The sequence below is a fragment of the Silurus aristotelis genome (genome assembly GCF_946808225.1).
Source record: "Silurus aristotelis genome assembly, chromosome: 11".
Lineage (NCBI taxonomy): Eukaryota > Metazoa > Chordata > Actinopteri > Siluriformes > Siluridae > Silurus > Silurus aristotelis.
In genome coordinates, this window is record NC_139584.1 from 9,257,848 (window position 1) to 9,283,224 (window position 25,377).

Genomic DNA, 25,377 nt, shown 5'->3' on the forward strand with positions numbered 1-25,377 from the left:
GAAACTTCAGAGGAAGCCCGAAAAAACAATAAGAACGTGTTGAAATACAAACGTGTTATTTTTTTGGTTTGCTTGAAATGGTTGAAAAAAAATAAAAATCTATACAACCATTACCTTGCCTCATAAAGAACGTCACTGAAAGAGTAGTGATTTTTGAGTATTGTTCAAACCCCTTCGGAATGTGTTGTCTCACGACCATGTTTTCGCTGATGGCGTGATCGTTTTGGACACCGTTTTACAGCAAGCATTTCAAATAGCATTCAAACAATTCTACATGACTGTTCAACTTTTCAATCAGAAACAAATCAAGTGTTTGCTAACAATTCTTTTTTTTATTTTTTATTCATAGTAAATGAGAAGTGTGCCAATCAGTGACAAAGGAGAAGGAGACTTGTCCAAGTGCTGCTTGTACTGTAGTCGGAGAGGGAAGAGATCATGTACAGTAAAGAGAGAGTCTGAAAAGGGCTAAAGGTGTCTTTGGTCCACACTTGAAAATGACAGGATGTGAACGACAACATAGGCAAAGAACTACAGAAGGCACTTGAGTTTACAGTTGTTTCATAATTGGAACCAAAGAAATGAAAAAGACAGTTTCTTTTTGTTTTTATACACCAGGAAGAATTGAACCACACTAATTTTTGTACAACTGTATGTAAACCATAGGCCTAACAATACAACATACACAAGTTCCACTTGGAGGGACTAAAAAAAAAAAAAAAATGTTATAGATACATATGTACAGATTGAATTGCGGAAGGAAGGGAAGAACGGTCGAGTATAAACTGAAATCAGTGAACCATTAGGAAGAGACAAATTAAGACTAGGAATATTATGAACAATAAGAGGGGACAAAAAAAAAAAAAAAAAAGTTTTCTTTGGCAAATATTTAAATGAAAAACAAAAAAGGGCTAGTTGAACAACAACAACAATGATCCAGTCATCCTCCTTAAGACCAATCTTTAGTATTCTATAGCATTCAAACGTGCACACACAGTAAACCAAATAAGATTTTTAGGTGGATTCCAAGCTAGAAAAGACAGCAAAGGGGCAGCAGATTTAAGAAGAAAACGGTGGTGCCAGTTTATTATTGTGACGAGAATGCGCAACTTCACAGTTGCCGCGGTACTAGCAAGCATGCTGTGACTGCATTGAAAAGCGAGGCATGAAAACCACAAAACAACAGCCAATTGAAAAGGAATTTTCCCCTTTTTTTCAAATTTCAACCCTTCATTTACTGAAGTCGACTGGAGAAAAAGGTCATTCTACAAATCCATCATGAAAAAGAAGGACTGCACAGGCTGCAGCTGGAGCTGTTAAGGCAATGGAATGGGATTTGCTGTCAGAGTACGGAGGTTGTTTATTTTAACCCAGACTTAGATTAGGGATAGCAGCATGGCCACATCCTCAGGATAGTTTCTAATGCACTTCTCAAAACCAAACACCCTGTTTTCTGTATGGACTATCAGAGTTAAACGGCTGATCGATGAGGTATATCAGTCATTGTAGACCAGTAAGAAAGAGATGAATCCTACATTTCAGTTTAAGCACCTTAAAAAAGGTCAAATGACACGTACTTGACAAACGTCAAAAGTCTGAGAAACAAACTGCTATTCCTTTACTTGGTACAAGTGTAGACTGAGTAATACAGCATATGTATTTGTGAAAGAACTACTCGTACTTACGTATGCACATAAAGACTAAAGTGAGGTTGTTCTGTGATTAAAGGCAGGTATACTACCGCATGCATACTGTGGAAGTATGAGAAGGGCACAAGGGTCTAACCTCAGTGCCCACTGTGGCCTTTAAGTAGAGATGAAATGGTGGTCAAGGCTGCAAAACACTGGACAGGACTCTCAGGGAGTCTCGATCAAAAACTCAAAAATCAATAAATAAAAAGGCGATCACTATGGCCGCAAGGTAGTAAGACCTTAACGCTGACTGACCATGATCACAGCATATAGCCCAATGGACAGCCCATAAAATAATTCAGTCAGCAGCACTTCTTCAAATTTCTAGAGACTAAATGGTTGTTTCTACTGTCCCCCCCCCCCTTTTTTTTTAAAACAACCACATGTACCCTTCAACACTGCAATTAACAACTGACTTCAGAATCAATGTCAAAATCTAGTAGCCCATCAGCTAAACACCATACTTTTTGATTTTAATCAAGAAAAATAAAAAGAAAGGGAAAAGAAAGAAAGCACACAATAGAAATGTTCTATTTAAAGAAAAAAATATATTATATTAAAGCTCAAAAGCTTGAAGTATGATTTGCACACTACATAAAAAAAAAGGAATGGAAAAAAACAGTTGCAAAATGTCATACAAAATGTAAAGCTAAATGAAAGAAATATGTATAGTGCACTACATGTTTACAAATTATGACTAAACAAGTTGTCAGTGAAAGCTCTAAGCCACTTTACTGAAATAACTTCATAAGTATCATAGGTCTCTCCCCAAATGACAAAACTAAGAAACCGAACAAATGTCTTCTAAAAGAATGACAACAGAAAACAACCATTCAATAAAAAGTCAAACAAATCGAAGGAACATTCAAATTGTGTTAGACATGAACTGCAAGTCACGGTAGGGGTAAAAGACAAAGGGAAAATTTAACAAAATAGGCAAAAGAAACAGGTGGCATGACAAGTGGGAAAGAAAAAAAAAAAAGTAAATAATTAAAAGTAAGAGATGTAAACTTGATTTTTATTCTTCATGTGTATGGAACAGTTAAGCAATCAGGGACATTGGGCTTTAAGGGAGTTGAGGAAGAGGTGTGGGAGAAACTGGATGAAGGATACTGGGAAAGAAATGGATATGGGAGGGCAAAGGGAACCAAAACAAGGATGTAGGACGTTTAGGGTATGTCAGGGGTTTTTCGGGGCTGTCCGAGGTTGCCTCTGTGGCAGCCCGTTTTGGGCAGGACGTTGGGGGTCTTGCCGGTAGGATGACACAGAGGGGTGGGCGGGGCCTTTCGTGCTGTTTGAGAACTGTGGGTTAAAGTGGTCTTCTTGGCCACGATCGCCCTGGTGACGCTGGTCTCCAGTATATCGGTAGTTGGTTCGGTTGGAATTGCGGTCATAATATGGGCCACCGTTATTGCGCTGACCCGGATAACCCTGAAATATACGTCTGTTACCATGGAACACCTTCACGAGAGAGAGAGAGAGAGAGAGAGAGAGAGAGAGAGAGAGAGAGAGAGAGAGACAAATGTTATAATAATTCCAATACATTTCACATTGTGCACTATTTAGGCATTATTACTAAATCCCACACACTGATTAAAGAATAACCACCAACGCTGTGCACATCACATTTGCTGTTGGGGGACATTAGGGAAATTTAAGATGATGATGACATTACCTGTTTGTGTGGGACATTTGGGCGACTTGTGTAACCAGATGCCTGGGGTTGATTTTGAGCTGGAGCCGGGGCTTCTACAGGGGCGGAGCCAGTGATAGAAGAAGAAGTGGAACTACAGCGAGAGCGATTGGAGTAGCCAGTTTGTGGATGATACACTACACGAGGAAAGAAAATAAAAGTTCAAAAAGGTCATACATCTTCATATATTCAGAGAGGGCAAAATCCTACCCGATCCAAAAGTCATGACGCTGGCTTTAAGAGGTTCCAGTTCGTAAGTGAATTTAACAGCTTTTCCAAGATCCTCGTCATACTTCCGCTCACTTACAAAATGCTATAATAAAGAGAGTGAAAACAGCATTAACTTTGTCTGTATGTACAAGTGTACATGTGTACATGTGTGTGTATGCATGTATGTGCATGCCTATACCTTGATGTCTGCACGGAGTTCTGTTAGCTGCTCTTCAGACATGGAGGCAGACTTGTCAGTGAGCCTCCTTAACTCCTCTGCACGCTTTTGACGCTTATCCAGGATGGCCACTACACCGAATGAATTCAAAGAGCAGTCATCATGATATGAAAAAAAAAACAATAAGGAGGAGCATAGCCTACTCTAAACAGTGGGCAAGTCAAGATGTGCTTTTCCTGCAAACAAGCCACATGTGCACAACAAACAAGGTTATTTCTTCATTGTCATTTTTGAAGTATTACTAGGTCAACATATAAACTAGTAATAGCATGGCGGAGTACAGCTAAAATATGCAAGATCAAATACTCCCTGCACATTTCTCATTCTTTGTGGTCATCCTTTTTTTTTTAATTTTTTTTTTTTTTATTTATTAATTTATTTTTTATTCAAAAGACTAAAAAAATAAACATGCAATCATACCAAATGTTTGACAAGACCCACATACAAAAACAGGTCATTTGCAATTTTGTCTGTTCTTGAGTCAAATGGGAATAAAAACACTGATGACTTCTCATTCGCTTTAAATCATCTTGCCCATCGGGGTAAGTACCCCGTCGGGCGTTCATCTATTTCTGGCCCAGGAAAATATCGCATAAAGCTGAAACTGTCTTTATAAAAGAAAAAAAAATTATAATAAAATTAATAAATAAATAAATAAATAAACCCTGTTGGGCTCTATTTATGTAATGTATACTTGGGCCAAGGTGTCTTTAATACAGGTGTAGAAACACTAGAGGCAGCAGCTTTAGGAAAAGGAAAGTAACCATTGCACAGCGAATTTGTAAATCACTTCATGTGTAAATGATGAGGTCTAAGAAACACTTTTGAACAATGATGCACTTCTAAACTTGAATTGACAGCTTGATTTACTAAATCTTAGAGGGCAAATTCGTGTTCAAGAACTGTGATGTACAGGGAAAAGACTGATGAGCTCTCAAGCAATGCACATTACCCACAGTGAGAAACCTATCCATCGGATAGGATGGCACAAAGGATTCTGGGTTGTGCCCCCCCCAAATGAAAAGGACTGGCAAGAGAGCAAGGGATGGGAAAGGAAAGAGGAGAGTTGAGCATAGAAGCTGAAAGCAGGATTACTGTAGGCTGCTGTTTCCTAACTGCACACACACACAAAGAGCCATTGAGAGAAGCATGACACCTGATAGTGTTTCCCAGGGCAAAGACCAGGAGAATGGGCTCCTTGTGAGGTATGCATTCCTGCACAGCTACACTGCCCCCTGACCAACACACACCCGAGTCACATAAACCGGATTTTTTTGTGCTTGAAGGGATCTTTAATAGCACAGAAAAAATCATTGCTTCATTTTTTAAAATGGTGCTGCTCCTGTTAATTTCCGTTAGCGTCCACAGCACAGTCCAGATGGTGGGAAAATGCCTGGAAGTGGCTGACTGTGGCTTAGCAGTGTAGAACACTTAATTAGCTATGTCAGTTGCTGACCTAACTGTGCTTTAGGGCATGGAGGCTAAGAGAAAGAATGCCTCAAGTGTTTCTTCCCCAGGAGGTCTGTTATGCTCAGGTGCTCACCACAGACCTTGAGGAGAACCATGCTTTGCACCTTGTTTCCTTTGACCATACAGAAAGGTGGCTGTCCAAAATGCTGAGTCACTGACCGGCCCTTCGCCCGGACCTACTCCACACCAAAGTACTACCACGTCTCTAACAGGGTTTTTAGTTGATCCTGTTCGAAGGGGCTGACAAAAAGCATAAGTTCTTATTTTGATGGAGACCCCAAAGCACTTACTTAAGGTTCTCTGGAATAGTAAAAGATGTTTAGTGATTATTGCCTCCTTGTAGGGAGTTTTTTTAACCCAAATTAATAAAATAATAAAAGAAAAAGGTCCCACATCAATTTCTGACATGTGTTCTGAATTATGGTTTCAGCCAAGATTTTTCTGCTTATTGCTAACAGGAAAACAAAAGGAGCAAGTATATAATACTCACTGGCTTCTGCTTTGACTTTATCCATTTCAGCCATCAAAGCCACCTCTCGATCCATAAGACTGTGAAAGAGAAAAAGAAAACAGTGTTGCAATTAATCATGCTCCTAAGATAAGCTCTGAGGGAACGGAGTATATTAAATTTAAGAAGTTAAGATAAATCTGAGTAAACATGCCTCAGGGTGGCATCAACCAGCTCTGTGTGTTTTACACAAATTACAATGAAGAAAGATCCTGGGCTTGGACAAGATCAAAGTACTTGAACTCGCGAATGTGCAGCATCTCTGCACAATTTGCACATGTATAAATTGGAATTATAACAAATAACAGATGTAAAAAATTATATATATATATATAAATAAACACTGCATAATCCTGTATACCATAAAGCACAGCAAACTAAAAGACCAGACAGGAACCAGTCAAATCAATGTATAACTGAGCCAATATTGGATTTTTTCTGAGCTTGAAGACCAATATTGATAAGTGATCATTACTGTTTGACCTGCACAACATATATTTAATGTTCACAGGACACTTTACAGAAGATCCACACAAACTCAAACACCAATATGGTGCATAAACATTGCTGTTAAGATCATTTTTAAGGTAAAGCTTAGAACAAACACAATAACACCAGCAAAAGCGACAAAGATCTCTTACTGCATACACCTACAACTCTTCTAAAGCATTAATACCATTTTGCATTATAAAAAAGCTGAGCTTTATCTCTACTACCTATATATTCATCTTGACAGGACTCACAAACAGGTAGTGTATTTAAAGTGTTCTTTTTGCAAACGGTGGAGCGAATCCTTGTAAACATAACTTCAGTCCGGTTCTTAAGCAAAGAACACAGAATCCTGAAGATGCCAGTCAAGATCTTGTGTCAATGGGAGAAGAACAGAAATTTACCAGCTTTGTAGCTCAGCAAATGTCTGTTTCATCCTCTTGATAGAAGTGTCCATTTCCTCCTTCACCACCACTCTATATCGTGTCAGAGATGCTGTACACCGCTGGAGATCCTTCACTGAGCGGTCAATGTTTGGTGCTGCGAAAGAAAGCAAGAGAAAAGAAGAAGTTGAAGACTTCAATCACAATCATTTTGTATGCAAGACTGCACAATAGGTAGTGTTTGTGTGAAGTGTTATTGAGGTATTTCTCACGATCACAATACTACACTTTTCATTCAGAACATCACGTTAATACTGAGCAGAAGCCCCGGGTTTGCTTTCAGAACTATCAAGATTCTTGAGGACAGATGACGTACTAGAATGTCCATTTTTGTTAAGACGAACATGAGTAACACCACGATTTAGTCTGCTGCTGTTAAAGCCCATTCATATCAGTGTTGTGTTATGCTTTTCTGCTTACTTTGTTTAAAAAGAGAGGTTGTTTGGTTTATGATTGCATTCGTGTCAGCCTTGCATTCTCCCCTCACCTTCTCAAATCCACAAAGAGTTTGTCCAGAGAACTACTGCACAGTGAATTTCTTTCCCGCACCATTTTATGTAAACGTGACAGACTGCATCTCAAGAGATCAGCAGTTTCCAAAATACTCAAAAGCCAGTCTTGTCTGGCAACAACAACTATGCCACAGAGTTAGATGTTTTTCCTCAGTCTGATGCTTTATGTAAACATTAACTGAAGCTTATGACTGGTATTATGTTCACTGCATTACTGTCACATGGCTGGCTGATGCATGGATGAGCAGGTGCACAGAGGTTGTAAATAAACTGGCATATGATTATAAAATCATGAGAAAGTGGCATTTGAAAAATTGATCACACTGAAATCTTTTTCTTTTTTTTATAGGGGAAAAAAAAAAGAAAGGCGGGGAAGGTCCAAAAGGAAACCCAAGCCCAGATGGAAATCAGGTCTGTTTACAATGTCAGGCAGGGCCTCAAATCAGCCACATACAAAAGGACACAATTAAAAGGTACACTGATTTATCTGCAGTTATAGAGATAGAATTCGTCAGAGACTTTCTAGTCCCTGTTGTGACACACAGATCCCAGGTGCAATGTGCCAGTGGGTCTATGTGTTGACAAACTGTGTAGCCGATGCTAAACGAATGCATTTTGTTCATCTCTACTCTTGTCTGAGAGTTGCAGAAGCTCAGTACTCTTTCTCTCTCTCTGTCTGTCTGATACCCGTGAGAGCAATATAGTCTCTTGGCTGAGACGTGTGGTGAATAATAGAAGCACACGAACACCTGGGCTCTCAGCGTCAAAACCTTCAACTTGATGCCTGCTACAAATCAGTAAACAAGCATCCACACCCCTTAAGTAACCTTATTTTGTTACCAGTTTTACTTTAGCAGAAGGTACTTGGTTTAATGCCACATAAGCACAACAACCTGAATTTACACTGCTTCTGCTTGAACAAAATTGAGTAATGAAGTAAACATATCACGATTTACAAGACCAGGGCAATTAGATTCCCAAAACAGACAAGTGAGTGAGTGAGTGAGTGAGAGAGAGCGAGAGCGAGAGAGAGAGTAGAATCAAAGAGAAGCTCTAATAAGAAATTTGAGCACAACAAACAGTATTTTTTTGACATTAAAATACACTAATGCTCTGCATTATATCCAACACATTTAGAATGACACATCATGAACATCTTGATCATATATTTGAAACAAACCAGTTAGTCTACCAAACTAAATCACAGAAAATCAGGACTCGGAAATGTAAAGATTTAGAGTCCAGATATTGGCGATAGGCTTACCACAAAGCTATAAATAAGAAACCAAAAGAAAAGAGGTTTTCATATCTGGTTTCAACATCAGCAGACAAGTGTATTGCTTTTAACCCATCATTTCTGGTTTTCTAAACTCAGAGGCGGTGTATTTGCTGGCGTCGGACACTTCTAATTTACTTTGTGTTGCAGAACAAACTATTGCGTACAGAATCAAATGCACTGAACAGCAACACTGAACAAAAACAAAACAAGATATGTAATGTGTAGTTTAGGTTTCCCCTCTTTGACCACTGATACATGGCACTTCATGTCTTTGTTTTTTCCTCACCATGAGTAAATACATCATGCACATTTTCTGCATTGGATCTTTATGAACACAATACAGCTGTATACAATTTAATAAGGTGTATTAAAGCCTCAGAAAACATACGCATGAGAAAAACAGACACAAGAATGCCCAAAAACTTGCCGGGGGTGAAAATGCAACCGGTTTTGAGGAACAATTAAGAGCCCCCAGGTATTGATGGAATTTGTTGAAAGAATTGTTAGTAGAACATAAAGCATCTTTTTGAAGTTGCATGTATACAGGAATTGCTTTAGGACTGACACTAAGAAAAAGACACCCATTACTTAAACATACTGGGTAATAAGGACACTAGATAGGAATGTGACGTTTGCTGGAGGACAAAAACATATTTCTTTCCGATAGCCACCAAAGCATCATGCTCCTCCACTTCTGATATTTTATCCAATCTGATATTTCAGACAGGAACATATTTAGAATGGTGGTTTTGTGTGCGTAGAAAAGCAACTGAAAAACACCAATTTCGTGTCTTTAAAAAAATAAAAGAGCTGGAAATCAGTAAATAAAAAAATATAAATAAAATGTATAAATATATTTATAATATATTTGTGTGTGTGTGTGTGTAAAAGTAAACAAATTAATTTAAAGGACTGTGATATATAAATAAACGCCCAATGTGCTATCGAAATAAATGTGTGAGCTCAAAACACCTCTGTGCTTCACTGTGCCTAAAAAAAATAAAATAAATAAAAACAAAGCAAAGGTTATCATCAGACGTGGATAACCTATTGTCTATTGATAAACTAAAATTATGCAAATCAGCACTAAAGCTTTTTTTGCTTGTTTCCTTGAAGTCTGTTTTCATTGTTGCTGTGCTGTTTATTATACACGCACTGTGCTCTGACGCACAAATTATTAACTGCTTAGTCACTATGCTGAAATGTTAAGCATCTACCCTTATGAATACAAGCACATGCTATATACTGAGAATGCAATCACAGCAGGGCAGTGCACAGTAGAGCAAAAAACAATGCACGTTTTACAATGTACTTGTGGAGCACTTGATTGTATTTATACATCAGATAATCACCGAAAGAATGTATTCTCTTTTCCCCCGTGCCATTTGTCGGCTTTTTTTGTGTCTCAAACAGATACACAATCTAGGATCTCAAATCTCAGTCAATATGGCAGCATTTACCAACTCACCACTCTTACCGATCTTTTTGGCTGAAACTTGTTGGCAATCATCAGATGGAAAAGGATGTGACAGAGTTGCACTGTGAGAGCTGTTAGAAGGTTTCGGGCGAGATTTGTTGCCTCGAGAACTGTGTTGATTCTGTCGAGCTCTGTTATTGGTGCTTTGCTGGGGAGATGGACTTGGGGCTGGGGCAAAGCTTTTTTGAGATTCGGCTTCACCTGTAACCAAAAATAATGAAGAAAGAACGTGTTTTAATAAGAAACAAATGATAAAGGATACACCTGTTTCTTGAATGGCACTCAGGTGGGGTATATTTACTTTTTTTTCGTTTTCAGTTTCAGCCAAATGCGCTCCAAATTTCGGTTTTCTTTTTGGTGCATAAATATTTAAAACTGTTTCTCAGCAAGTAAGCTAATGTTGAGAGATGATAATATTAAATAAAGAGCTATTTATGATGGGAAAACCAGTTGAATGGTGTGATGCGTCTCGACACTAAGCAGAATTACTATTCCAGAAGTGAGTTTCCAATAGAGGCCCGAGTGTTTTATTTCTTTTTATTATATTATTATGACACACACACACACACACACACACACACACACACACACACACACACACACACACACACACACACACACACACACACACACACACACACACACACACACACACACTTATTCATGCATTTATATTAAAGCCTTTTACTCGTTTACACACATGCTGTTCAGACAGTTTGGTTCCTGTTATCACTAGCCTTATAACAACTACACAACATTGTTCCCTCTCTAACTCTTTTGACATATTTAATGACAACCATAACTGCTATAATGCTGGTTATAACCATGTATTAGTGCTATACTCTATAACCTGCCTCCAAACTATGCATCAATTTCAGAGAAACAGCAGTTTATGTTGGTAAACATCATGCCTACTTGTGATAGAGAGCTCAGGCATAGCAGACTCCAACTCAAGCTCGGCTGCGTCCAACGAGGCCGAGTCTAGCTGTTCGCTCAACGAGTCTAGAGACTCGCCATCAGCACCAGCTGAACCGTTGGCATGGAAACCGTTAACAGCCCCTGCACACTCTATCTCTGGGGATGAGACAGATTCAGAAGGGGCAGGATCAACCGGAGCCTCCGGCTGGGGTTTGGGCTTCTTTTTCTTCTTAGGCTGTTAAGTCACAAATTAAACCATTAACAAACTTATTAACACACACACACACACACACACACACACACACACACACACACACACACACACACACACACACACACACACACACACACACACACACACACACACACAACCAATTAAAATAATTTACATGATTTGCAACCCTCTGCGAAAAAAAATCATCAAAACAATATAGAGCTAGCCAAACACTTCCTTTAAAGCTAAATTTAGCTCAGGAGTATTAAAGCAAAGCTGTGACGCAGACATTCACTCTGGGTCATTACACACACACACCTTCTTTTTACCAGTGACACTCCATTCCTTCAGGATCTCTACTGCACTGCCTGAGGGTAGAAAAAAGAAATAATATGGTGACATGGTTAAGTGTGGTGGGCAAAATATATACAGCATATACTACATACAGCACAACAATAACCAGTGGGGGTTTAACATAACACATTGTTGTTCCCCACTGGAGACACTTGTGTGCTATTCAGGAGATGGGATCCTGATTTTGCCTGTCGGTGAATAAAATCTAAATTACTTTTAACATTCAAACAATTAAAGAGGATGATATAATTTAACTTTCCTATCAGCTTGCTTGAAAATATTTTCCTGCTTCAAACCCTCGTAATCCATTTAATCAGCGTAGTATGAAGTGTTCCGAGGGCTGGTTTGGGTGTCAAAATTCCTGAAGCACACTCGACCTGTGCGTGACTGGGTGTAAATACATCCAAAAGGCAAGCATGCACACGCAAGCAAACTGACGCTCACCTGTCAGTCACCTTGAATATAGGATCGGTTTTGCCTGTCAACGTGTTAAACTAATCCTATACCAGCCCTAATTTGGATATTATATACACAAGCATAATCTGTGCTATGGAATGTACCTTCGACAAAGGCCTGCACAGCCCGATCCACACTGTTCTCAAAGTGCTGCAGAACCAGGGCGATTTCATTATTGCTCTTGTTAGGAACCACTGCCCTCACTGCATTGATCTGTTGGGAAACAGACAAATGAAAATCAGAAGTTGGCAGTGTCTGTAAAGAGTAAGAATTGACAGAACAAAACTAAACAGAAAGTAAATTTGTCCTACTTTTGTAAAGCCATGTCAGTTCTGAAATATATACAATGGATATAAAAAAGGCCCTATTTGCACCCTTAAATTACAATTTAAGTAAAAAAAAAAAAAATAATAAAAAAAAAAGTAAAGCTTAATTAACATTTTAGGGAAAGGGAGGAGCAGAGTCAAATTATAATAACTTGGTTGCATAAGTATGCATAGCCTTTTAATAACTGGGGATGTGGCATTCTTCATTTAAACCAATTGCATGTACAAAAGCAATTATCATACTGCTGTCATCAATTAAATTATTTAGATAATTGATGATGAGCTTTGCTTCACATAACGTTGGTTTTCTTATACTACTGAAGTCATGGTCTACACACAATCGCTGATATTCTTCACATGTCTGGGATACGGGGTAGGAGAGCTAGATGACCTTTCTCGGCCAAAAAAATAAAAAATCCAAGCTCGGATGAATAACCCCGTAACACCAAAAGAACATCATATCCACGAGCAGCGCGGTGGTGTCAGAATCATGCTTTAAAGCTGTTCTAGTCAGAAATGGGGCTTTTTAAGCTAGTAAGCTAAAGATTAAAAGGAAGGTCACCTTTCAGCATGATAATGACCCAAGGCATACACCCAGACCAACAAAGGACTGGTTTAACCAAATGAAAGTCAAAAAAGATTTTAACGACCTTCACAGAGCCAAAACCTGAACACAACTGAAAATCTGTGAGGTGACCTGTAGAAGGCAGAGCACAGGAGAAGCCCTTCAAATCTCAAAATGTGTTACCCTGTTAAGACTTTTAATCAAATGTATTGCTCTGTTTGAGACGATAAAATCAAAGAGTGCATCAACAAAATATATCAGATTAATATTAGTTATGGGCTGTTTATGATTTTCCAAAAATGTTCCTAATTGTATTTCACAATTTTATATTGAAGGTGGCAAGTGTTATCATAAGGTTTATCTTGGTTTCTAATGTGACATCACAAAAGCCTGCCAGTTTAACAGGGCGGTTTAACAATGATGTCCCCATGCTAAACTTCAATTGAAGTAAGAGTTCCAATTTTACTACAAGGAAATGTATGAATACCTTTCGCTATCCCTCATGTGGTGGAGGAGGGGGGAAAAGACTTTCATTCAGAACATGCTACATATCAGTGTACATTTAGCAAATGCATCACACCTCTAATTATATTGCATAATCCAGAAGAGGACTGTGCACTGAGCCTCATTATACAATGAACTAGACACTATCAAATCTCACTACATGTATGTCTTTTAGTCTCGTTTCAAATGACAAAACGTTTGGTCGCAGAATTATTTTTTTTTGTCTCTAATGTTTTCCGTTCCATCATTCTTAAGCCACTCCCTAGACAATAGTGACAGACCTGTAAACTAGTGGGGCACAAGGAGAAAAGCAGCAGGAAAAAAAAAAAAAAAACACAAAAGTAGTGAAAATGCACAGAGGAAAACAAAACACTTAAAAGTCAATGACTTCATCCCTATTATGGGCTTCAAGAATGCTACTTTTCAAGTCTTTTCAGGAGAGAAGAGAGGGAGAGAAAAAAATAAAGAGAATTACCTTTTCTTTCATCCTTTCAAATGTACCTCCTTGGGACATGACCATTTTAGAGTGCGTGTCAAACTCCACCCCTGACGTATCTAATAAAAGGCAAAAAACAAAAAAAAAAACAAAAGGAAAAGCACTGAGTATTAGTTCAGTCGGAGCCTGAGGATTCTGCATGACTTGGCAGAAAGAAGTGGGAAAAGGGGGATTTTCCTCTAATTATATGTAGGTCAGAAGCACAGCCCAGGGAGACAGAAAAGAAAGTGAGAGTACAAGAATGAGACTGATAACATTAATTGTAAAAGCTTTGAGCTGCTTCGTTTAAAATAACACTTGATTTTTATTTTAAATGGCACTGAACTGATAACGTGCACTAATGCGAACTTTTAAACAGGCTCTTAAAAAAAAAAAAAAAAAATGGGATGGGATGGGATTTCTGTTTTATTTTTCCATTTTCTTTCACAGCAGAAAAGCAAGCAATCGTAAAGATATGAACGGTCATGCACAGTCCATACTTACCCACAATCACCCAGAAACAACTTCCAAAATCAAAATGCAAAGATTCCAAAAGTCCATAGTCCCATTCCAGCCTAAACCTCCTGCCGCCCCTTTTTTTCCCCCTCCGCCCCAAACTCTCCCTCCCTTTAGCTTGCGTTTTCACCATTTCCCCACACAGAACCAGAACTGACTATCACATACGGGGGTGTATGTAAAAAGATCCAGCTATTAATCCAATAGGCTTATGGTTAGAAGATTTTTAAGCAAGCTATTCACCCTCCAAACAGATTAAATGAGATGAGAATGATTCAAATTACTGCCAATCACGTGCTTTTGTACTATTGCAACAGTTGATTTCGAAAGTATTCTCGTTCAAGTTTTGCTAAACTTTTAAAAGTTTCCTAAATCAAAACTTAAAAAAAAAAAATCTACAAAGAAAAACACACAGTAGGCAAGAAGTGTTTATGAGTGGGCAGTCCTGATGCAAAGGACTTGCTGACCTAGTTTGCTTGTCAAGCGTGTTAATACTAAGAAACAAAAGCATGCAGATGATCAATATCATCTTGTAACAGTTTAAAAAGCAGCACATTGTGCTTTCTCCCTTGGAAAAAGGACGGCAAGACGTTGGTCCACGTTTTGTCTTAAAAAAAAAAAAATTACTAACAAATAACTCCACCATACTGCAATTTTCAAACAGACACCAAATGACTGAGGTTTTTAATGTGCACGTTACATTTTGCTCTGTTACTATGGCAATAACTGCATTAATTTAGAATGGTGATCAAACTGAGCGAAAATTGTGGTTTGAATGCACAAGTTTTAGCCAATCGGAATTGAGTATTCAAACAGGCCAAACCTGGATCGCAGACTGGTGCATGTCATGTGCCGGGCGGTGAGGCCTTTCAGTCAGCCCCCTTTATGAGAACGGTAAATCAGAGCCAAAGAGTATTTGAAACTTCTTGTGATCTACTTTTAGATTAAATGGTTAACAGTACACTGCATCACAGGAAGTAATCCAGGAATGACTCACAACAACGTACATTTTTTTTGCCTAAATTTATATACGAAACTTTATAGGTTAACAACGGTTACACATTTGACTAAACAACACATTTTTCTCCTTTAAATTATTCTTTTTTTATGCTGAAACCTTTCTGTGCACTTTCATTTATTATGCTATTTAATGGCTATACGATTCCTATTTTTATACTTTACCATATTGGTTTTAGCAACATGTGTCAGCTAATCTGGCGATATTACATTTAAAATGTTTTATGTGAGTGGACACCATCACTCAGTCACTGCACTTGTTGTGCTAATGAGCCGTCACAGCAAGAATTTGGTTACGCCTTTTGTTTTTCTTTACATAGCTTCAGTAGTAGCTTTTTATTTTCTCAGCCACAGCTTTTTATTTTCACAGCCACACAAGCCAGGCTTGCAAGAAAAGGCCCCTAAAACTTGTACAGCTGTTGAATACCTACTTACTTATTTACATTATGTTTATGTGGGAAAAGGAAACCTAAGGCACTGTAAACCTTTACAATGCTTACTGTATAAAAGAAAAAGATAAGACACGCCTCTTTACGATCATAATCAACCAGGCTGTTATGAGAACACACGTCAGCACTTGGCAGGGCAAAGGGCATTCGCAAACAGAAGCACTCTAAATCTTTCTTTACACGAGGTTAGAGTGTGAGGTCTTTTGACCTCTGCTTTCCCTTCCGCAAAGTGCCCTGATGACTGCAGGTTTTTTTTTTTTAGGAAATTAGTAACAAAAGCTAGTGGTGGCCTTGTAGTGCACCCCCTAACTCCTGTCTGGAGGCATTTGCAAGTGCATTTAAATACAATTTGCCAAACAAAGTGAAAAATGGCAGTGGGGTGATAAGCAGTCAAGTTCTGTCCAAAACCTCAGATATACAGTACAGTATTGGACAAAATATAATAAAAATCATGCAGCTTTAGCAATACGATGGTCGAGGAATCTTTGTTTGCAAAAATCCTTCAGTTGTCCTGCAATGGCAAGCTTTCAGTGAAGTGAAAAAAAATTAAATTGGCTACATTTTAAATACATGTATTTAAAACTTCTCACTTCTCTCCACCAATTATGTGGAATGGCAGGCATTTTCAAATCATCTCAATATTTTCATAAATAAATGTTATTTAGGAAAAACCTCAAGTGTCAGCTTGGGTTAAATCATGAAAATAGAAAAATTTGACAAAGAAAATTCAGTTTTTCACCACTTGACCATTTATTTATTTATATATATATTGAGAGAGAGAGAGAGAGAGAGAGAGAGAGAGAGAGAGAGAGGAGATAAGCCAAGTGTGATTTCATCACATAGGGAACGACAGGCTTGGTCAATTAGTCAATTAGCAATTGGCTGAATAATTAATTGTTTAATAAAATGGACGTGCCTATTAAATTCAGTTTGGAGTCGAATACTGGATGTTAAAATATCTGCTCCATAGTCAGAAAGAATTGCAGTTTTCATTTCTTATTTGATGTATGTTCAAGAAAACTTTGTATAACAATGGTTATCACTCTTAGCTACAGATAAACACCTACAGTCTTAATAGTGTCTTGCATTTAATAATAGAGAAATGTACAATTAACTTTACCCTAAATGTTTTTACCAACTTCAATAAAGTCTGTATAAAAAGAAAAATCCTGATTAAAGAAATTATAACACATTTGCAACCATTGATATACATCTGTAACCATTTGACAGGAAAAAGGAAAAAAACCTACAAGTGAGCATGCACACAGTTACAAACGGTAGATTTATGCTCCATTACAAACAAAGTTACATGTGAATTTCCGATTTCTCGTCGCAAAACATCCGGTGTGCTCAGAGCTTGAATAAATGAAGTATAAATAAAGAAAATTGGCTCGAAATATTTTCAAAAATCAACTGAGAAGTTTCCCAACATGGGAAGTATAACAAGGTATATAATCATTAATTGTGTTAAATCTCCATGCGTGCCAAAATGTTAATGTGACAATCGGGTTGTCTAATTTTACCAGGAAATTGCCTGGTATTCCAATGGTATTCCATTTCCAGGCTGAGAATACTGACTTTATGCTTCAGGGTTTTTTGAAGAAACAATACTTTGTAGAAAAGTGTTCATCTTTAAGTATTTACTTTGTACTAATAAATAAGTGCGTTCATTATTTTTTGAGAGATAAGTATAACCCGGATTTTTTCTCTCAATGTGTTAAAAGCAAGAGAGCTTTATGATAGCATTGTACGAGACTTTCTGTTCGGTCAATCAGACAGCGCTTTGGCTACATGCTTGAAGGATTTGCTCCTCCTATGATTAGAGCTATAAGGTGTGTTGTACCTCCAAGAATAGCTTTAATCAAACAAAGCCTGTATGCCAAATGTTTGTACACGTCAATGAGGCATGCCTATTTTATTTTCGTTTTCTTTTCGTTAAACTCATTTGGTCACCAGGTAACTATGAATAGAAACACAGTGATAAGTCACAAAGTGATTTGTCCAACCGTGTTATAATGCCCAACACACAGTCCCGCTTTTAGTTCTGGAGTACGTACTTGTCCTGCACATATTAATGCTTTCATTGGTTCATCCAATCAGCTAATTAACAGTGCTTCCTGTGTTCAAGTGGTTTTGCATTAGCAGGAAAATACTGCATTGAGCAAAACAGAGGTCATATCAATTGTGATTAACCCTTATCCATTCTACTAAGCACTGAAAGACAAAGTAAATGCTTAAATTGAGATAAACATAGGAGGAATTACTGCCCTTTCAGAACTTTTTTTTTTTTTTTTTTTAAATCTTAAATGTACTTCTCTCCCTTTTATTACAATCATCAATTCACCAAATGTGTTTCCAGGTTAACTAGAATGTTTGGTCAGTGTCATAAAGTGGGCTGTCTGTAGTGCTCCAGTGTAGATTTCAGCATTTTCTGCATGGACGGGAAAACAGTTTGATTCGCATAAACCACTTGGCCTCAATCAGGAAACTGGATTTACTGCACATTGATCACTTTGAAAGCTGTGACTCAAATGTAAGTAAAATGAACTAAGTAAAGGGTCTGATCTTCAGCCTACTACTTTGAAGGATTACGAGCAAAATACAGTCACTAATTAAACGAAGCTGAGAGATTAACTTTATCTTTTCGTGGAGAATGACTAGTAGAACACGTATCAAGGCAGTCAGGGCCATATGATAATACATTGTGCTGACATGTAAAAGTCAACATGTCAAAGTTGTTTGTACTGAGAGAAGAATGTGAATGCCCTTGGACATCACAGACAATGACAGAAACATATCTCAGTTTTATCAGAGTCACATAACCTACTTTCCTCCTGACCAATGATTATTAATAGTCTACAGTCTGATATGCAGGATGCATATACTTTACTACAGGAAAAGAACACCAAACATTCAGAGAAATTGTGTTAGGAAGGAATCTTGAGTTATTAGGGATTTGTGGATAGTGTACACAGTGGAAACACACTGTAACAGAATTATACAAGTTACATGACTTACCCTTGTGACTGTTTTTCTTCGCCATAATCCACTTCTCCAATGGTGGATTTTCAAGTGGACTTCAGTCTTTAGACTCTTCTGTTACTCTGTGAAACACAAAAATGAGGTCAGCATGTTGAATGCAATTTAATACTCGGGACACAGAGGCTATGAACACGTTCAGTTTTTGTCCTGTACTTGCGTAGACTTTTATTTTTCTTTTACAAAACAAACCAAAACAGGGTTTTTATATATATATATATATATATATATATATATATATATATATATATATATATATATATATATATATATATATATATATATATATATATATATATATATATATACACAGTGAGGAAAATAAGTATTTGAACACCCTGCTATTTTGCAAGTTCTCTCACTTAGAAATCATGGAGGGGTCTAAAAATTGTCATCGTAGGTGCATGTCCACTGTGAGAGACATAATCTAAAAAAAAAATCCAGAAATCACAATATATGATTTTTAAACTATTTATTTGTATGATACAGCTGCAAATAAGTATTTGAACACCTGTCTATCAGCTAGAATTCTGCCTCTTAAAGACCTGTTAGTCTGCCTTTAAAATGTCCACCTCCACTACATTTATTATCCTAAATTAGATGAACCTGTTTGAGGTCGTTAGCTGCATAAAGACACCTGTCCACCCCATACAATCAGTAAGAATCCAACTACTAGCATGGCCAAGACCAAAGAGCTGTCCAAAGACACTAGAGACAAAATTGTACACCTCCACAAGGCTGGAAAGGGCTACGGGGAAATTGCCAAGCAGCTTGGTGAAAAAAGGTCCACTGTTGGAGCAATCATTAGAAAATGGAAGAAGCTAAACATGTGACTGTCAATCTCCCTCAGACTGGGGCTCCATGCAAGATCTCACCTCCTGGGGTCTCAATGATCCTGAGGAAGGTGAGAAATCAGCCCAGAACTACACGGGAGGAGCTGGTCAATGACCTGAAAAGAGCTGGGACCACCGTTTCCAAGGTTACTGTTGGTAATACACTAAGACGTCATGGTTTGAAATCATGCATGGCACGGAAGGTTCCCCTGCTTAAACCAGCACATGTCCAGGCACGTCTTAAGTTTACCAATGACCATTTGGATGATCCAGAGGAGTCATGGGAGAAAGTCATGTGGTCAGATGAGACCAAAATGGAACTTTTGGGTCATAATTCCACTAAACGTGTTTGGAGGAAGAAGAATGATGAGTACCATCCCAAGAACACCATCCCTACTGTGAAGCATGGTGGTGGTAGCATCATGCTTTGGGGGTGTTTTTCTGCACATGGGACAGGGCGACTGCACTGTATTAAGGAGAGGATGACCGGGGCCATGTATTGCGAGATTTTGGGGAACAACCTCCTTCCCTCAGTTAGAGCATTGAAGATGGGTCGAGGCTGGGTCTTCCAACATGAGAATGACCCGAAGCACACAGCCAGGATAACCAAGGAGTGGCTCTGTAAGAAGCATATCGAGGTTCTGGCGTGGCCTAGCCAGTCTCCAGACCTAAACCCAATAGAGAATCTTTGGAGGGAGCTCAAACTCCGTGTTTCTCAGCGACAGGCCGGAAACCTGACTGATCTAGAGAAGATCTGTGTGGAGGAGTGGGCCAAAATCCCTCCTGCAGTGTGTGCAAACCTGGTGAAAAACTACAGGAAACGTTTGACCTCTGTAATTGCAAACAAAGGCTACTGTACCAAATATTAACATTGACTTTCTCAGGTGTTCAAATACTTATTTGCAGCTGTATCATACAAATAAATAGTTAAAAAATCATACATTGTGATTTCTGGATTTTTTTTTTTAGATTATGTCTCTCACAGTGGATATGCACCTACGATGACAATTTTAGACCCCTCCTTGATTTCTAAGTGGGAGAACTTGCTAAATAGCAGGGTGTTCAAATACTTATTTTCCTCACTGTATATACACATATACATACACACACACACACACACACACACACACACACACACACACACACACACACACACACACACACACACACACACACACACACAATGTATACATATACAGACCTATATATACACACACACGCACACACAAACATTTGGTGCTTCCTAGCACTGTTGAGTGCTCTCTCTCTGCTCTTCCTAGATTTCCTTTTCTCCCTCTCTTCCTCTCACCCCTTCTGCAAATGCTTGCGTGTCAAAATGAGGCCTCTGTCAGTGCAGGGTCACGTAAGGACACCGATGCCAAACTTCCACATCCACACTTGGACATGATAGTTTCCTAAACGCTTACACTCGCACCGACTTGCTTTCACTGCTCGCGTCCAAAAACGCTGCTAGAAGAATCTGAAAAGGGAATAAACAGCCTTCCTCCGGTTTCCTTATTCCAAGTGTATTTTACAGCCATGGCATATAAAAGAAGTCATTGAGTCTGTCTGCACTTTTGAAATTACTTTTGCAGATAAATATGCAAGTCAGTTTAAGGAAAGTCCTACAGCTGGGATACAGAAATGGACAGATTTCAATATAGACTTGTCGACATATTTTAATAGTTACACATACAAACAAGTCTTTGTCTTGTACAAAATTACCATGATGCAAATTTAGTTTGGCTGAACTACTGTCAGTCTAGCACACATATCCACAAACATTATTCAGTATTGTACAATGCAAACATTTGGCTCATCTCCACCTTTGAATCATAGAACAGTAATGTGGTATACACTTATAGATTCTTTATAAGTAACATAGGAAAAAGGCAATTGCTAAAAGTCATTTAATTTCTAAACATCCACTAAAGCCATAAATAATCATTAGATCTTGACTATACCTCATGACATCTGGAACTGATGATCAACCTGCCAATTCCCTTTCATGCCTAGCTTTACTGATCTACTTGTATACAAGTCAAATAATGTCACTGTGCTCCTTTTAGCTTTACTTCTCTGTGTTTAAAGCCAGACACTCTCGAGTGCGTGTGTTCTCACGTCACCTACTCCCTAAGCAAACCAACACCAACCAGAAACAAGGTATCAGCCTCTTTTATGACCAAAGCACAAATAGGCTTAACTTTCTGTTTCTTCTCTAGCAGTGGTGGGAAAAGAAACTTAAACACACCCCCCCCCCCTGGGTGCCGGCTCTACATGCCAGTGTGCTCTCTGTGCAGCATGCCACCAGCATGAAGACGGCACCACACCTATACGCACGTCACACCCCTGAACCCAGCTGACGTCAGACATGGGAGCTTGTATTTAAACCAACAGGAAAATGAACCGGCTGTTTAACAAGGAGGAGGAACACGCAAATCAAACCCTTGTTGTATACTTAAAATAGTAAATGCCAAATTACACATGCCCAGACCTACCTTGATAAAATAAAGCTATTCAAATTATATAAAAATACCTGCACCAGTTTTTAGGTTAGGTTTAGGTGATGAGATAGTGAGATAGTGAGAAACCTGAAACGAGCAGCAAAAAAGGTGAGGGGGGGGGGTGTTGAAAAATGGGCCACTGCAATGTGAGGAATGCAGTCGTGGATGGCTGTGGGAAATACACACGCACACATGCATACACACGCACACGCGCGCACACAGGCGATGATGTGGCAGATCTGGGAATACTTAGGACTGTGTATGCAGGTTTCCATATCTGTTTATCTTTAGACAGGGGAAGTGTCTAGCAATAGAGACATGGAGTTCACACTGACATTTGGTTAACCACTTTTAAGAGGGCAAAACGACTTTCCTTCTGTCAATGTGCAACAGTGCAGCGTGACCTCCCCCCAAAATAAATAAAAATATCAATGACTGATTTAATTAATGATTAATGGCACTGCACTTCTGCTAATAGCAACTTGTAGACCACTTGTGGGTGACAGCAGTGCTTAACTCTTGATTTTTCAACATGGGTCACTGAGAAGTCATTTTATTATTGGCTCACAGCTTTGGGACATTACTTCTTTCATTTTTCCTTCTTCTTCTGTACTTTAAAGGGACATGTGTTCAACATTGCTAAAAAATGCATTATCTCGTGTTTGCCCTGTAAGCTTTATATCTGACTAAATATCCGCACACACCCGTTGATAAAATCAAAAAGACGTCACCGTGTGAAATTCCCTTTCAACGCCACAACTTAGTCCACAATTAGCGCTCGCATTCCAAAAATACACTGCTAGACACATGAAAAGATATCCATCGTTTTCTTCCTTTCACACGGGTGCCTGATTTAAAAAAAAAAAAAAAAAAAAAGTAAAAATAAACAAAACAGGGACAATAAAATTTTAGACAACTGCTCATCAGCCAAAAGTTGGCAACAAAAAACAACAAAAAAGGGACTTTCTATTATAGATTTATATAATCTGCTTTGGATCTTCCCCTGATATCCATTCAATTCTGTTGTATTTTGCACAAAAACAAAAACCTTTCTTCTTCGTGTAGTGCGTTTGATATGCAAATGATCGTGACGATTCATTTAATATGCAAATAGCATTTATGACGCCATCTGGCGACTTGTAGCGAGCTTTTCAGAACGCATTAGCCCCTTTCCCCTGAAAAGAGTTGGCAGCCCTGTGGCTGTTACCCTGAGACTGCCAACTCAACACGACACCCCATTCCGTCTCCTCCTGCATTCCACATACCGCAAGGAAGAATGAATGAACTTCCACAATGCTTTGATGCGCAAGAACGAAAGACAATATTCGCGTGAAGGATAAAGAATATTAAATAATAAAACTCAAATATATATTATTATTTATTACAACTTTAAGAGTCGAGAGTTTTCTGCACATCAAGATATCAATCCAGGCGTAATACCTCGTAGCTCATGTACATGAATATGAATACAATTGAAAACCCGTCTCGTGTTCCGCTTTGTATTTAGCAGCACAAAAGTGTTTAAAACAACAACCTTTTCCGTCTTCCTTTTTTTTATTTAAAGTGTACACCTTTTTACATTAATAATCTAGAAAAACACAAGACACTTCACAAGTCTGAGCCGCAACACAACCCGACACCTTAGCAAACATGACCAAATATAAAACACCACCGAGTTTTCATTTTGAATAAAAATTACTTTATACCTTACAAAAGAATTTCGATTTTTTTATTTTTATTTTATATCTTTATCTATTTTTATTGACCGAGCCAGACGCAGACTCCATGCACTTATATGTTGGTTCGCCATCTTAGCGAGCTAGCGAGCTAGCATGTCTATGCAATGCGCAGTTGCAGTCATGGCGCTTAGGTCAGCTCGAGGCTGGCTATGAGATGTAATCATTTTAATAACTGACACGTTTTGCTTATAAAATATGAAATACAATATGACGTTCACAAAAGACCTATTAGGCCACTGCATGCTTAGCTGAAGAAAAATATAACTATGCTAACACGGAGACTAGCTGGCACAACCTCTGGTACAATGCAAGCAGTATCTTAGCAACGCGTTTACTGCTGGCTAGTCGGAGAATTTCCGCCTGCTAGCAGCTAAATGAAGTCAGAACAAAATGAATGAAAAAAAAATTAATGAAGAAAGATTTAAAAAATATACACCGTCTTATTTTTAGTTCATATCATCTATATGTAATAAAGCAATTCGCTGGCCGTTGTGTCTCGCAGGCTGCAGTGTGTCTGCTGAACTGCGCTATGGGCAACAATCGCCTTCACTATTATGATGTTGATGATGAAACTAGCCTAGTACTAAGTGAACTGATACCATGAAACCGTGGGATATTTGCAAGAGGAAAAGCGCCTACCTGGCAGTCTGAAGTACGTGGTGTGGGTTAATGTAAAGCGTCTGTGCGCTTTGTGAATCGCGCTGGCTTTTTCTCAGCTCTCCTCACACGTCTCTCAGTCGCAGGCGCTCTGCCGCGTCACTTCCGAAAAATCGCGGACTTCAGGCATCCGCTATCAGTCGCCTTCTTCACACCCAGCGGCTTTCTACTCAGCCTTCACTCCCTTTATACACTCCCAAACAGCTCAGACTACATTTACATCCAGTGCACACCCAGCTTTCAAACTAATACCAAAAAAACTTGCTATTATTCGCTATTGCTTCATCTGGGTAGGTCCTTTTCTTCTTAGCTCCAGCCTATGGTTGATACGGTTTGATATGCTCACGGTAAGGTAAGCTAGTATCACGGTTTCAAGGTATCATAGTATTTATAGAGCGTTTAAAAAACACACAAGGTGTTGAAAAACCAAAGCCAAAATTTCCAACAGCTCACTTATACTTTACAATTTGTATACATTTTCAAGCATTCATTTTATAATTAATTTGTCCCAGTTAGAGAAGCATCCTGAGACTATCCTGGGAACACTGGGGTTATAAAAAGGAAAAATAACCAGAAATGAAATGCCAGTTTATTGAAGAGCAAAACAAATCCCATCCAAAAAAATAAACTCAACAATATGTTAGCAAAACTTGATTAAAAAACACTTTTTGTATCACCTTCATCTTCCGAATAATCATTTTTTCCCAAATAGAGGATCCACAGGCTATTGTGGGAACACCTGGGTTGTAAAAGGAATCAGAGCTACAATTAATATCAAAAATCAATCTTGTGTTCATTTATTTT

At 38.5% G+C, this 25,377-nt stretch overlaps 1 protein-coding gene across 4 annotated transcripts; it reads right to left on the reverse strand.

Moving 5' to 3' along the window:
* Positions 1-312: 312 nt before the first annotated feature.
* spats2 (spermatogenesis associated serine rich 2) lies at positions 313-24,935 on the reverse strand. 4 transcript variants are annotated; one of them, XM_083555396.1, is made up of 13 exons: positions 24,556-24,935; positions 18,820-18,905; positions 13,820-13,899; positions 12,054-12,162; positions 11,458-11,507; positions 10,923-11,160; positions 10,008-10,208; positions 6,701-6,836; positions 5,790-5,848; positions 3,791-3,900; positions 3,592-3,694; positions 3,364-3,518; positions 313-3,149 (listed from the first exon to the last, which is right to left on the reverse strand). In XM_083555396.1, exons 2-13 carry the CDS (start codon positions 18,842-18,844, stop codon positions 2,868-2,870), a joined length of 1,548 nt encoding a protein of 515 aa, XP_083411522.1. In that variant the 5' UTR covers positions 18,845-18,905; positions 24,556-24,935; the 3' UTR covers positions 313-2,867. The 4 variants fall into 4 exon arrangements, with proteins under 4 accessions (XP_083411522.1, XP_083411520.1, XP_083411523.1 ...); XM_083555394.1 differs by having other exon boundaries at positions 9,999-10,208; positions 24,556-24,868; XM_083555397.1 differs by lacking the exon at positions 24,556-24,935 and adding an exon at positions 21,638-22,003.
* Between the last annotated feature and the right edge of the window lie 442 nt (positions 24,936-25,377).

Coding starts and splice junctions, on each gene's coding strand:
- spats2 (XM_083555394.1), bottom strand. CDS start 18,844: ATGGCGAAGAAAAACAGTCACAAGG. Junction 11,508..12,053: donor TGTGCAGGCCTTTGTCGAAG/GTACATTCCATA, acceptor TTCTACCCTCAG/GCAGTGCAGTAGAGATCCTG. Junction 11,161..11,457: donor GTGTCACTGGTAAAAAGAAG/GTGTGTGTGTGT, acceptor GTGACTTAACAG/CCTAAGAAGAAAAAGAAGCC.